The sequence below is a fragment of the Aptenodytes forsteri genome, unplaced genomic scaffold (genome assembly GCF_000699145.1).
Source record: "Aptenodytes forsteri isolate BGI_AS27 unplaced genomic scaffold, ASM69914v1 Scaffold15, whole genome shotgun sequence".
Taxonomy (NCBI): Eukaryota; Metazoa; Chordata; class Aves; order Sphenisciformes; family Spheniscidae; genus Aptenodytes; species Aptenodytes forsteri.
This window is the reverse complement of record NW_008795129.1, coordinates 8,609,137-8,621,344: the sequence shown is the minus strand read 5'-3', so window position 1 is coordinate 8,621,344 and position 12,208 is coordinate 8,609,137. Positions and strand designations below refer to the sequence as shown.

Sequence of the window (12,208 nt, the reverse complement as noted above, 5' to 3'; positions counted from 1 at the left end):
GACCTGCTGGCCATGCTTCTTATCGAGAAATCTATTTTTCGATACGTTATAAAATCCATTACAAAATTCTGATTACTGGCAAGCTTTCCTATATCAAGTTCTGTGATTTCTGGGATTTCCCTGAAGTTAGAGGCATGCAATATATTCCTGATTTACTGACCTACAGGAATCTCAAGAATGAGAGATCTGAGAGCATCGGCTTGACTCACAGTGATTTTACGACAGAGCTGATGGAGTATTGTGAAAACCTGAATTCACATATTGGGAGGAGGCAGATAGTAGTAAAGAAAAGCTAACAAGGGAAGTGGGCTACTATCAATAAATATGAATGTATACCTAGCTCAGTGTCATAAAATACCCAAATTTGCCACAAAAAAAAAGGAAAGAAGATGATGTGCTATCATACTCCCTTTCAAAAGAGCAACAGCCAACACTACTTGGCATTGACAGAAAAGAGAGTACGAGAGCACAGCAAACAGAGAAATAGATCCCTGTTTAAATTCTAGGACTTTATACAAAGAAGTAGGGAACTGGCATCTCATTTGGGATAAGCTGTTCTTTTTTCTGCACAGATTTAAAAAAAAAAAATCTGATGCTTCTCCAAATGTATATATTTACCTTTTTAGACAAAAATCCTATGATTTAAGCAGAGATAGGCAGAAGATCTTAACCACTATGGGATAGCTAAAGATTAAACACATTGTTGAAGCTTTATCTTGTTACGTGTGTTAAGAAAGGACTAGGCTTTGCCAGAGCTTTGAGTACAAGCATGTTTCAACACAAAATAATACACTCTATCCCTGCTGTAGGTTATCTAAAAGAAAAGCTTTCTGATTAGCTTGCCGTGACCCAAGACCTTACCCTTTTCCTGCAATTGATTTTAGAGACCAGGTTTATTTCTGTGTGACGAGTCATAAAACAAATGGCAAGCAGAACACATGAGGTTGCTAACAATTTCAACCGGTAATTTATGTCTTCTTCATTGAAATGATCTGCATGCATTGCTTTAAGGTATCCTGTACACCCCCAATTCTGATACTAAATTAAAGCTTAAATCCTGCAAAACTCCAGATAAGTTTTTTTTTTAAATCTCTATCATTTTATGTTCAGAACCACATAAAACTTTTAGAGTCTGCATTATGTATTTGTTTCATCACAAATACAGCAGGAACCTCAAAGTCCAGGTCAAAATGACAAAAAGTACCCTCCAACTTTACTGAAGTTTATATATTATGCTTTTTAATAGAATGTGAATTAATTGAATTCTAGTGTTCCTGTATATACCATTTTAATTCTTCACGGCAACAATTTTTTTCAATGGCCACAGTCAAAAGGTCCTATCAACTCAATTCACAGGAACAAATCTATTCTTATCAAAAAAAGAAAGTTTGAAAAATACAAAGATTACTCTTAAAAGTTAGTTGAACAAGACACTTTAATTACTTACATGTTTACTTATTACACGTTCCTATTCTGTAAGAGTATAAACCTACAAAAAATGTTTAAATGCCAACATGGACACCTGACAGCATTTAGTACTCTAAAACTTTTTATGATGTCATCTCCTTAAGATATCTCTCCATAAAGATAGAAGCCTCATTCAAGGTGGCTCCTTTCTCAGTGTCTTCAACAGCAAGATTAAACTAAGGAAAAAAATAATTTCCAGAAAATCATACACTCTGTGCATCTTTTCTGCTGTAATTACTTCATGTGTAGAAAAAATAGATACATTTTTCATTTTTTAATTGAAGGAAATCTATTTGTGTTTTGTGCGATATTCTTCCAGGCACACGTAGATATAGCTACTGTTTGTTTATCTTCAGTTCTCTAAAATTAATAACAAAACCTGATTTTGTCAAAATTAAAACTGTCTTACTACTACATGAAGAAGTTTTTGTCTGAGCACTGAGGACTCAACAAATAACTGCGCGAATGAAACTTTCCTTTAGCCTCTCACAGATGAAAAAAAAAAAAAAGGACCATACAAAAAGATCTGCAGCCTTAGATCCCATGATACTTGATTTTTAGATGTCTGAAAAATGCAGAACCCAGTTTTAGGTATATAGGTGCTGTACATACTGCACTGGTAGAGTTTAGACTTTTAGAGTAGGATTCAAGCCTATTGACATGCACTAACGGCACTAACCAAAACAGAAATGGGGCGGGAGGGGAAGAGCCTTAAATTCCTGCATGTTAGCGGCATCATGAAAATAGGTATTTCTATCTGCTGAAGACCTAAACTCTAAATTCTTTGCTGATAGTAGGAGTCTCTGCCTTTCCTTTCCAAGAAATCAATGTCAGAAAAGGCAATTCTCAGCGGCCTCCCACCCCATTTTTATAACAGTCTAGGCTCCTCCTCTAAGGAATGGGAAGCTAGATATCCATTTTCTCCCTCTGCTGAGATTATTCAATTTACTTTCCACAGAAGACTCTCTTAATATCAAACTACATATCTTCTTTTAAAAAACCCAACAAAACAAAACAAACAACCTCAAACCACCAACCAAAGAAAAAAATCCTCAATCCATTTTTAAACAATGTTTTTAAAATATAACCAGAAGAGGAGGTAGCAACAGCATTGCCAATCTTCCATATATGCAACGAGCCTGAGGCTTATAACACTCGGCCAACAATTGGAGATGGATTCATTTCCCTACTCAGTGCGAGAGAATTTACTCTCACATCTGACATCAAAAAAGAGTTCTGCAGTCTGATCTTGGTGAAGTTACTTCTGTTTTCAAGTTCAAGCTTTCTAATAACCATGCAGAGAACTCATGATTCATTGGCCCAGGAAGAGTACAGTAGGAACATGACATTTCATAGACCCCACTAGCTAGGACACTCAAAAAACCAGAAACCAAGATTCCATTCCCAAGACAGTTTTTGTATTTTATGCAACATATTTATCCTGATGACTAAGTCAGTGTCCCAGGAGATGAGTCTAGGACTTCAATCCCTCCAGACAAGATAGGAAATTGAACTTAGGCTTACCCTCTTCCTAGGCAAGACTTAAATAAGTGACGTAAAATATAGCCTCTCGGGGAGATTTTTAAAGATGGTTAAGAGCTTTAACTGCATTTTGTAATTTTTGGTGGTTTGTGTTAGTTGTGTTCTGAAAATGCCAATTAAGAGCTCTTCAGAACTACTTTCTGGACATTTATTATGTATAGTAGTCTTGGGTACTGCCCTGCACCATTCTACAAGATGACAACCTGCATGAGGTATCTGTAGTGGCATAAATCTAGTTACACAAGGACCGTTATTACAAGTATGCACCAACTGAAACATGGCAGCTGTGGTTTTCAAGTGACAGTAACAGGTGAAGGGATCTAAATTTTACCCAAATTCTGCCTTAAATGTCTAAAATGTTCCTTGAATTTAGCTTCAGCATGTCTAAAATTAAGTATAAAAAGAAAGCTGACACTTTGCTTCAGAGTAACAATCCAACTGGTAAGGGATGGAAAGCCTACTGGCTTATAGGCTACAAAGTAGGTATTACATCAGAAACCATCTAATTGCATCCATCATTTCTCTCCAGCAACCATCAGTTCCATTTTCTTCCCTGGACTTCTGTATTGAAAGTTGTGTTTAATACCAGAAAAAAAAAAGAACATACTTGTTTTGTCCAATTGTTTCGAAATCCTTCACAATAATTGTCAGGGAAGATGAATTATCCAGAGCAATTCCTTTTAAGTCAAATTCAAGAATCTGAACAAAAAAATGGAGCAAAACCAAATTATAATTACAAGTTATTTGTAAATTAATTAACAGCAGAGTAGCGTATACAACAAAATTATTCAGAAATAAATTTTGCATTTAGTGAGAGACAGACCAGACCAGCTTACATTTGCAAAAGCAAAGTTAAAAATCTGGGAACATGCTCATAGCACATTCTTGATTTGCTAGTTACTAGTAACAATAACAGAAAAAGAACTGAACTGTTTAATACTGAGCCATAACCTCTTTTGCAGCTCCACTTTCTCACACTAACATACATATTTTCTTATCATTCATAAGATCTGATACTATTCCCCTGCAATACTGGTTGAAGTCAGTTGCTGTTGAATTTAGACAAATATTCATAGGTTCCCTTTCTTTGTATTCCTGATTACAAAATGTAAGAATAATCTTTAACTTTCATTTCTGGTTGTGAAAAAACACTACTAAGAAAACATTTTCCCCAAGAAAAACATTACTGAAGATGCAAAACTGGACCAGTCCTACAAATAAACCCTGAGGTACTTCAACACATGATTCATTCTAATTCTGTAGGGTTTTTTCCTTGTATACAATAAAGGATCCAATTATGTTCCCATACATGTGGCTAAGCAATGGCTGAATATCATTTGGTCCAAAGTAAGAGGGAACAAAACCAGGCCACAAACTCACCAGATATCCATCTACTTTTACATAAAAACATTACTTAATGAATTGTAATACATGGCGCAAGATGAATCCATTCACCTGCATTTACTAATACCTTGAAAGAACACATATCACTAGTTCCTGTTTCTAAGCAATATTCACAACTGTAGAAATTGACTTACCAATTTTACAAACGTTTTTTCTTAAAAAAGGCCAAGAGTTGATTAAAAAAAAATTACCTCATTCCAAACAGGATTAAGTTCACTGTCAATTTTCTTTGTTTTCTTTTTTTCATCTGCAAACACAAACAAAGTGTCATGATCTGTTTTTGCTAAAGCGCTACACAAATATCACAATCTTTCCTTTCACTTTTCAAAAGAAAGCTTGAGCTTTAAACCAAACATTCCAATTCCTTTTGCCTCTTCCAGTAGCTGCACATTTTACAATCAAAAAGTCCCCTGGGCAATTTTAGTAGTTGAAGTTTTTTATTCTGTTTTGTTTAAGCATGCCTAGAGGTATTCCCAAAAAGCAAAATTAATGTTTAGGTTTCTCAACCTTTTATAACCCTTGACTGCAACTTCAGTAATGATGAAAGAAGACAGACTAAAAGACTTGGAGACATCAAACTAAACAGTAACCTCAAAGTGATGAACTTCAGTAGTAAAGAAAATGTGTTACACATTTACCATATCCGATTTACAAAATACTTGTGTTTAGCTGTGAAATAAAATCACTTGGAAAAAAAAATCTTAAGAAGATATGCTTACAGTGTCAGCACTTTCTGCTTTAAATGAACAGCTATTAGCAGAAATACACATGCATATAAGAGGAAATGGAGTCCTTCCTGAAAAAATGGTTTCCAGAGGTTATGCAGATCACTTCACTGACATTTACGGTAGCCTAAAAATTACAAATTTTCCATACTTCATGGTAAAATTTGCATTTGGTCAACCTACAAGTCATGGGAGCGTGGAGTAAATTATATATAGTGTGGCATTTCAATTCAAATTCCTTCTCCTGAGAGGAATAATACAACTCAAGTGTTGCAGAGGCCCTTTGCAGGCCCCCCTCACCTATTAAAAAGGGAAACAAAATTCTGTTCTTACAACAGGTTCAAAGCAAGTAACATGCCATGGCTTTATTTTTACTTTTTGGTTGCACTATACGTATACAGCTCCAATGGAGAACAAGTATTGACACAACACTCACTGGCAAACGCACAGCTCTCTAAACAGAAATTGCATATATTAGTGGTAACAAATGAGTATATTTAAGTACGGCCAGTAAACTAACTGCTGATCTATAAAATGCTCAGCACCACAAGAAGGCTAAGTTTCAGACACTCCTTGTATTTAAGGACTACAGTAAAGGTAATAGCATTTTTATTATTCGCGAGTTATGGCTATACTTTGCCAGGAAAACGTTGCAAAGGCCTGGAAAGCAGGAGTAAAGATATGCCACATGGGCAAGTTCATATACCCACTATTCAAGCAGTAGACTGTGGTGGCTTTTTTTATTGGGTGAGAGTGGGATGTACTGAAATAAGAAAAGTCAGCCCATACTGCAAATTGCGAGAACTGACTCACATTTATGTAACAGGAATTGTCTACAATTTATACAGGATATTGACTCACATCGTACCACAAAGGAAAGAGCATTCATAACATACCATGCTGTAGGCTCGCATCTTGCAGAACAAAGAACTAGTTAACATGCTAGTACGAGAAATTCAACTTCATGTTATCTAATAGGAGACAAAGCATTTTCAGAACTGAATATCCCAGAATATCTGGGGTTTGGCACTGGTACTCCAAGTCCCCTTACAAATAGGAGCTGGGAGTCAGGGAAAAGATGTTCTCAGTGCTGGTGAAAAAAGGAACGGTTGCAGCTGTTTGTAAAGGAGGTAGTGAATCACAGACCTGACCCTGATGGAACTAATGGATAAGTGTCCTATGATCCCTGCCTAAGCTCAAATGTAACTCTGTAAGGTTAAGGAAAGCCCTGGCTTGAACAACAAGTCAAGACAATTCTTGACAAGGACTAAAATTTTCCACTCTGGACTATTTTCATAAAAACAAGAGTAAGATTTATGATTCTACTGACAATATGCATATTCTAGATTATACTAAGAAAAAAACTTCGTGTGTTATGCATTTGTGTGAAAGTTGGATGAAAAACACTGGGAAACACAGCTTACATTGGGTTTTAGTTGTAACATTAGTCAGTCTGAGTGTAGCATTCACATTCCTCAAGCATGTATTTTTCATGTATTTTCTTCACTTTACTTTCTTTTTATTACACTTTTTATTCTTTTAATGCACAGGGGTTTTTTTGTTTTGTTTTTTTTAAACTGTTGGCAAAGACCTTTCTTCTTCCACCAAAAATAATCTTTGCCGAGCAGGGTAAGATGGACTGCCCAGTTATTCCAGAAGCTCACATAAGCTCCTCAGGCAGCCTTCCTCTACTGGTAATGAATCCAGCTACAGTAGTCAAGACTGTAAACCACATCAGGATAAACTGTAAGATAGGGCAGTCATCATTTTTAGTTTGGCCCTACCAAGAAATAAGAGTAAGAAATTATAATGGATACAGGTAGGACACTCTATATATTTGTTTCTTTAACAACGAACTACAATAACCTTGGTACTGTAGAAGAAATAATTATTTGCTTTATCTTGATAGAGGCTTTATCTTGATAGATACTACCACGTTGTTTAATATTCTCAATTGGAAATTAATGTAATAAGAACTTAGTGATAGTCAATGAGATGACAGTGTTCAAAAAAATTCATTCAAGATGAGCTGTTTAAATAATAACTGTTCCATCATTAGAAAGATAATTACAGTACTGCAAAACAACCAATGCTTACATCTTAATTTTTTTCTTCTATTATAACTAGTATTTTTATCAATTTCAGCAGATGGGGAATGGCAGAAGCAAACATTATCTTTTAGAATGGTCTTAAGTCTAAGATTCAAAAGAGAATCACATTTCAGTTCACTAAGTTTTCCATAAAACTTTTGTGAATGAAGAATTAAGATTGCATGGTGGTAGCAACTGCAGGATCAAACAGGCAGACCTCCAAAACCCAGGAAATTAGTTAGGGTAATTTAATTCTCTGCAAAACAGAAAACATAAATTTAGTGAATAATTACACTCTAATACTCTTTTCTTTTACACACTGAAATATAAACTAACATAGCTATGTACTACTGCAGGCCTGCTGGAAAGCTCTTAGATTAAGCACAAATGGAAAAAGAAATTTTATTCAAATTGGCCCAATCAAACTGAATGCCATTTCACATCAGTTTTTAATGCATAAAGCTGAATGAGGCAGTCAAAAGGAATGATCAAAGCACTAAATATGTCCTAGTATTGACTGCACATATAAGGAATTGTGTCAATTTTTACACCCAAAGACAAGAATCTGACACGTTTTTCTCCAGTTTGGTATATCTGACAAACCAAAAGAATTGTGCTGGTTTAATCATTACCACTTAGTGTCACTTCAGCAAATGACAACAGTTTTTCATATTAATTTGACTAATAATTTGTCTCACGTAGAGTGATGATGAACTTAGAATTCTGCATTAACAGCACCCAGTTCCAGACAGCAATACTCATTTACTCTCAGGGTGTAGTTCTCTTTGAACAGTGAGTTGTTCTTAAAGTAAATAAAAGTTCCATCCCACTGGACTGAACACAAATGTGTAAAAAAAAGTCAAATGCTTGCACAAACCCCCTCTATTGTAAATAAGCCATCACAACACAAACAGCTGCCTATTTCCTCCTAATATGTACCTGTCACTGTATTAATTGTACTGACTGTATAGTCTATAACTAGCTTAGTTATACAAATCTGATGAAGTCTATTCTATACATAGATGAAACTATAGTAACGTGTGTGTTAACATATACAGTGTTTGCAGAGTCACTTACATACTAATTGTTGTAGGATCATGGCTTTTTTCTTCACAGCAGAGCCGTAAAGGTCTAATCCTGAGAGATACTGTGTATTTTCATTGAAATCTTAAAATTACTGAACCTGACATCAGCAAAGGCTACGTAAGTTAAAGTTTGAAAAGGCTAACGAACAAAACACTGTTTAATGAAACATCAACTTCCACAGCTATTTTCTGTCAAATGAGTGCTGTTCTCTAAGACTTCTCCAAGAATACTCCAGAGTCAAACAAGAACATGAAAATGTACTGCAGGGCTATGGCCAAAGTCCCGCAAATGCCTGAGTTTTTCCCAGTCTGGAAAACAAACTCCCAACTGTGTTTTTTATGTCCCCCAGGAGCTACGGTGGGTATGTACTACTGTTAAAGACTGCTGCCCTTTGACATACACCTTCCCCAAAATAAGACTGGTTTCCTATCTCTACACACTAACAGTGTGAGGGGGAACAGGCTGTATATAAAAAACACCTATAAACATAAACAGCCAGAAGTTTTTCATATTTCAGGTATGATCCCTACGCCCTTGCACCGGGCCACCAGGTACTCCACTTACAAACTAAATCAGACCTGCTCAATAGCTGACAAAAGCCTGGTATTTTCTGGCCCCCTTGAATCACTCTGGACAGAAAGCAAAAAATCAGACTGTTGGCAAGTAGTAAAACCACATAAAAAGAAGTGGCAGGTATAATGAGAAATTAAATATCCTACTAAAAAACTGTCACAATTACATAGTTGTATTTAAGACAATGGTTAAGCATGTTTGTGAACATTAAAAATCCCAGTTATAGCACATAAAGGATAAACATAAACTCATTCCTTGAATGCCTGTTGCCCAATTTCTGTGTTTGGATAACTGAAGGCCTGAGAAACAAATCCAGCAATGCAGGAGAAAAAAAAAAAATCTGTAACTTACATTTACTAGGTAAAACTTAATTGCATTAGAGCACACAGTAGGAACAAAAGATTACAAGGAGGAATTAAACGGACACTTAAGGCATAAAGAAGCAAAGGCATAAACCAACTCTGGATTATGAAACTGCAGGAACAGAGCTAACAGAAAGGCAAAACTGTGACAGGAAAGCAAAGAGAAAGACAAGAAACTGAAAAGAAAATATGAATGCATAAGCAGCAGAAACAAATGGAACAAACCACAGAAACTACAGTACACCAGTAACAGCACTTTTTGCAGGGCAAATAAAATATTTTAAAATTAGGAAGTTCCAAAAGCTACTGAGACAGACTCAGCCACTTGCCCTAACACACAGGGGGGTAAAAAAACAAACTTGAAAAAGAGGAGGAAAAGAAAGGAAATTGAATCTTTCTGATATTGAAATAAAGTATCCGAAAACTTTTTATTTTGGAAGTTAAGATACTGGACATACACTGCCTTGTCCTTTTCCAGCCTCCAGCAAAATGTCATGGTTTCAGATTTGGTTTCTAAAGGTGACAAACCCCTGCAATGATTTTTCATAGTTTAGGAAATACCATTTCCATTTCAGTGCACAGTTAGGAAACCAGGTCACCAGGAATTAAGATGACCGTTTGTCACAGTTTGGTTTAACGTATTACATGATCCAAAATTGCTTGGAGGTTTCTGCACCTTAAAGATAAACCAATACTTGAAATCAAGTTCCTTTAGTCTAGCCAAGTGAGGAAATGATGGCAACAGGTAAAATATACTGTAAAATATAATTAGCTTTACATACAAATGCTAATTTTATCACACTGTTGTCTTCTTCTCCCATACATATCTGATGAGCGATGCAAGTGTAATATGTGGTTTCCTCCCTAAATATTTTAAATTGAATAATCTCAACAGGCAAAATTTTAAAGTGCAATTCAGTTTGTAATATAATTCTCTTTACATACAAATGCTAATTTTATCACACTGTTGTCTTCTTCTCCCATATATCTGATGAGCGATGCAAGTGTAATATGTGGTTTCCTCCCTAAATATTTTAAATTGAATTCTCAACAGGGGCAAAATTTTAAAGTGCAATTCAGTTTGTAAAAAACAAAACAAAACAAAACACCTTCAATAATGGTACTACTGTTTTTCAACATGCTGGTAATAACAATAAACCAGTCACAATAAAAATTGGTGTAACAGTGAGCAGTGGCTGTGCAAAGTAATCAAGACAGAGGAATGATTTTTTCAGATGGAAAACAACAAGGTAATCTTCAATACCAGAACTAAAAGTGGATTTATCTGTGCAGTTAGATTTTGCTTTTAAAGCAAAGGGCTAAGCCTTTGCAAAAGTTTGTAAAACGTGGATCCTGAAACAGAAGCACTGCTGGCCAGAAAAGACCAATGCACTCCACCCAGTTCAAACTTCATTCAGGTAACTCCTGTCTCTCTATTTAAAAAGTCTTCCCTAAAGTTACATCAGATATAACTTCAGGAAAACACATTTTCACAGATTTTCAAATACTTACATAGGGCACTATCCTTCAGAAAAGCTCCTCACCGAGTACATTTATGACAGTTTTCCTTACCTTTAAAAATAACAGAAACAATAGGATCTGGTTTCCCAAACTTGGTTTTAGGGATATTGGTAGCAGATTCCACAATCACTCGAAGCATTGTTTCCAGTCTTGACTAAACGTCGATTGTTACCAAAGAAATTCAAGGAAGTCTTAAGTTTCAAACTCCTTAACTTCTGGACTGAAATGCTGGCAGGAAGAGGAGGCAGGGAATAGCTGGTTTACAGTAAAGAAGGTCTATGGGTGGATCTATGACAGACTAGTTACTGAAGGCTATGAAAAAAAAAAAGTACCTGTAAATTGACACCAAGTTCAGTGTTGCTGCACAAAAAGAGCTCTCGCTAGTGAAATCCGGCAACAGAAAGGGCACTGTGTAAAAACGAGTGCAGATTTTTTTTGTTGCTTTTATTCTTAAGCTGCGTGATTAAGTCTCTCGTAAGTAACCGAGGCAAGAATAAGCATAAGCAACATAAACATTAAGCACAACTCCAGTACTCAAGATACATCACATCTACCTCGTGGTATACCAAGGTATTAAATTTCACAATAGCTTATATTTTTTTCCTCTTAATTTTTAGAACTGCATTGTTTGTAAATGGTTTTAGCTTGCCTCCGTGTCAGTATATACTCACAAAATACCTACGGTCTTCAAAAATAATTTACGTGCTCCCCCTTCAGTTGTGCTCTGGAACAACTACGTTTTACACAGAAGAAATACTACAGGTTCTGCATGTAACACGCTGAACTTAGTAAATCTCCTGAGAAATTATTTTTATATATATGCATAAGTAAAAATAAAGATTAAGGAAATACGAGCAAAAAAAAGTTAAAAGACCCTCTGTATTGTTTAGAGGCCTATAAATATTTTGTCTTAACATAAATACATGCAGTTGATGCCACTAAAATGAAACTAGGTAAAATTTACACGATAAGTAAAAAGAACTCTTTGCTCTAAGCTACCCCATGTTCAGCTTTACGGCAGGTTTTTCTCAGCTGCGGACCAGATGTAAAAAACCAAGTGGTGCACAGTACCGCTGCAAAATATGTTTTTAAGTAAGAGATGAGAGGGGAAGCCAGCAAGATGGAGCAAAATGAGTCATACGTAGACAAAGTTCCACCGAGTTTTTATATGGTCACATGAGAACTATCCTAGCTTACTACTTTTCAAGCCAAGATGGACCTTGCTTCTTTTCTAAAATGATTAGATTTTGGGTAGCTGAGGAAGAGGATTTCTGGGGAAGAAAAGGTAAACTAAAGCCAACACGTTCAGGAAGGAATGAGGATAAAGACACGTAAGACACAGCCCTGAGAGGACCCAGAAGACTTGGCTGAAGCATCACGGTGGGTCGTTCCACCCTCGCCCATCCCGGTCCCGGACAAGCCCCCCAGCTGGCGCACG

At 36.0% G+C, this 12,208-nt stretch overlaps 1 protein-coding gene across 1 annotated transcript in view; it reads right to left on the bottom strand.

Moving 5' to 3' along the window:
* Nucleotides 1–10,909, bottom strand: part of MYOF (myoferlin) — a 71,927-nt gene extending 61,018 nt beyond the window's left edge. The window contains 3 exon segments of the mRNA XM_019471657.1: nucleotides 3,617–3,708; nucleotides 4,605–4,660; nucleotides 10,822–10,909. Coding sequence (XP_019327202.1) covers nucleotides 3,617–3,708; nucleotides 4,605–4,660; nucleotides 10,822–10,909 — 236 coding nt within the window.
* Between the last annotated feature and the right edge of the window lie 1,299 nt (nucleotides 10,910–12,208).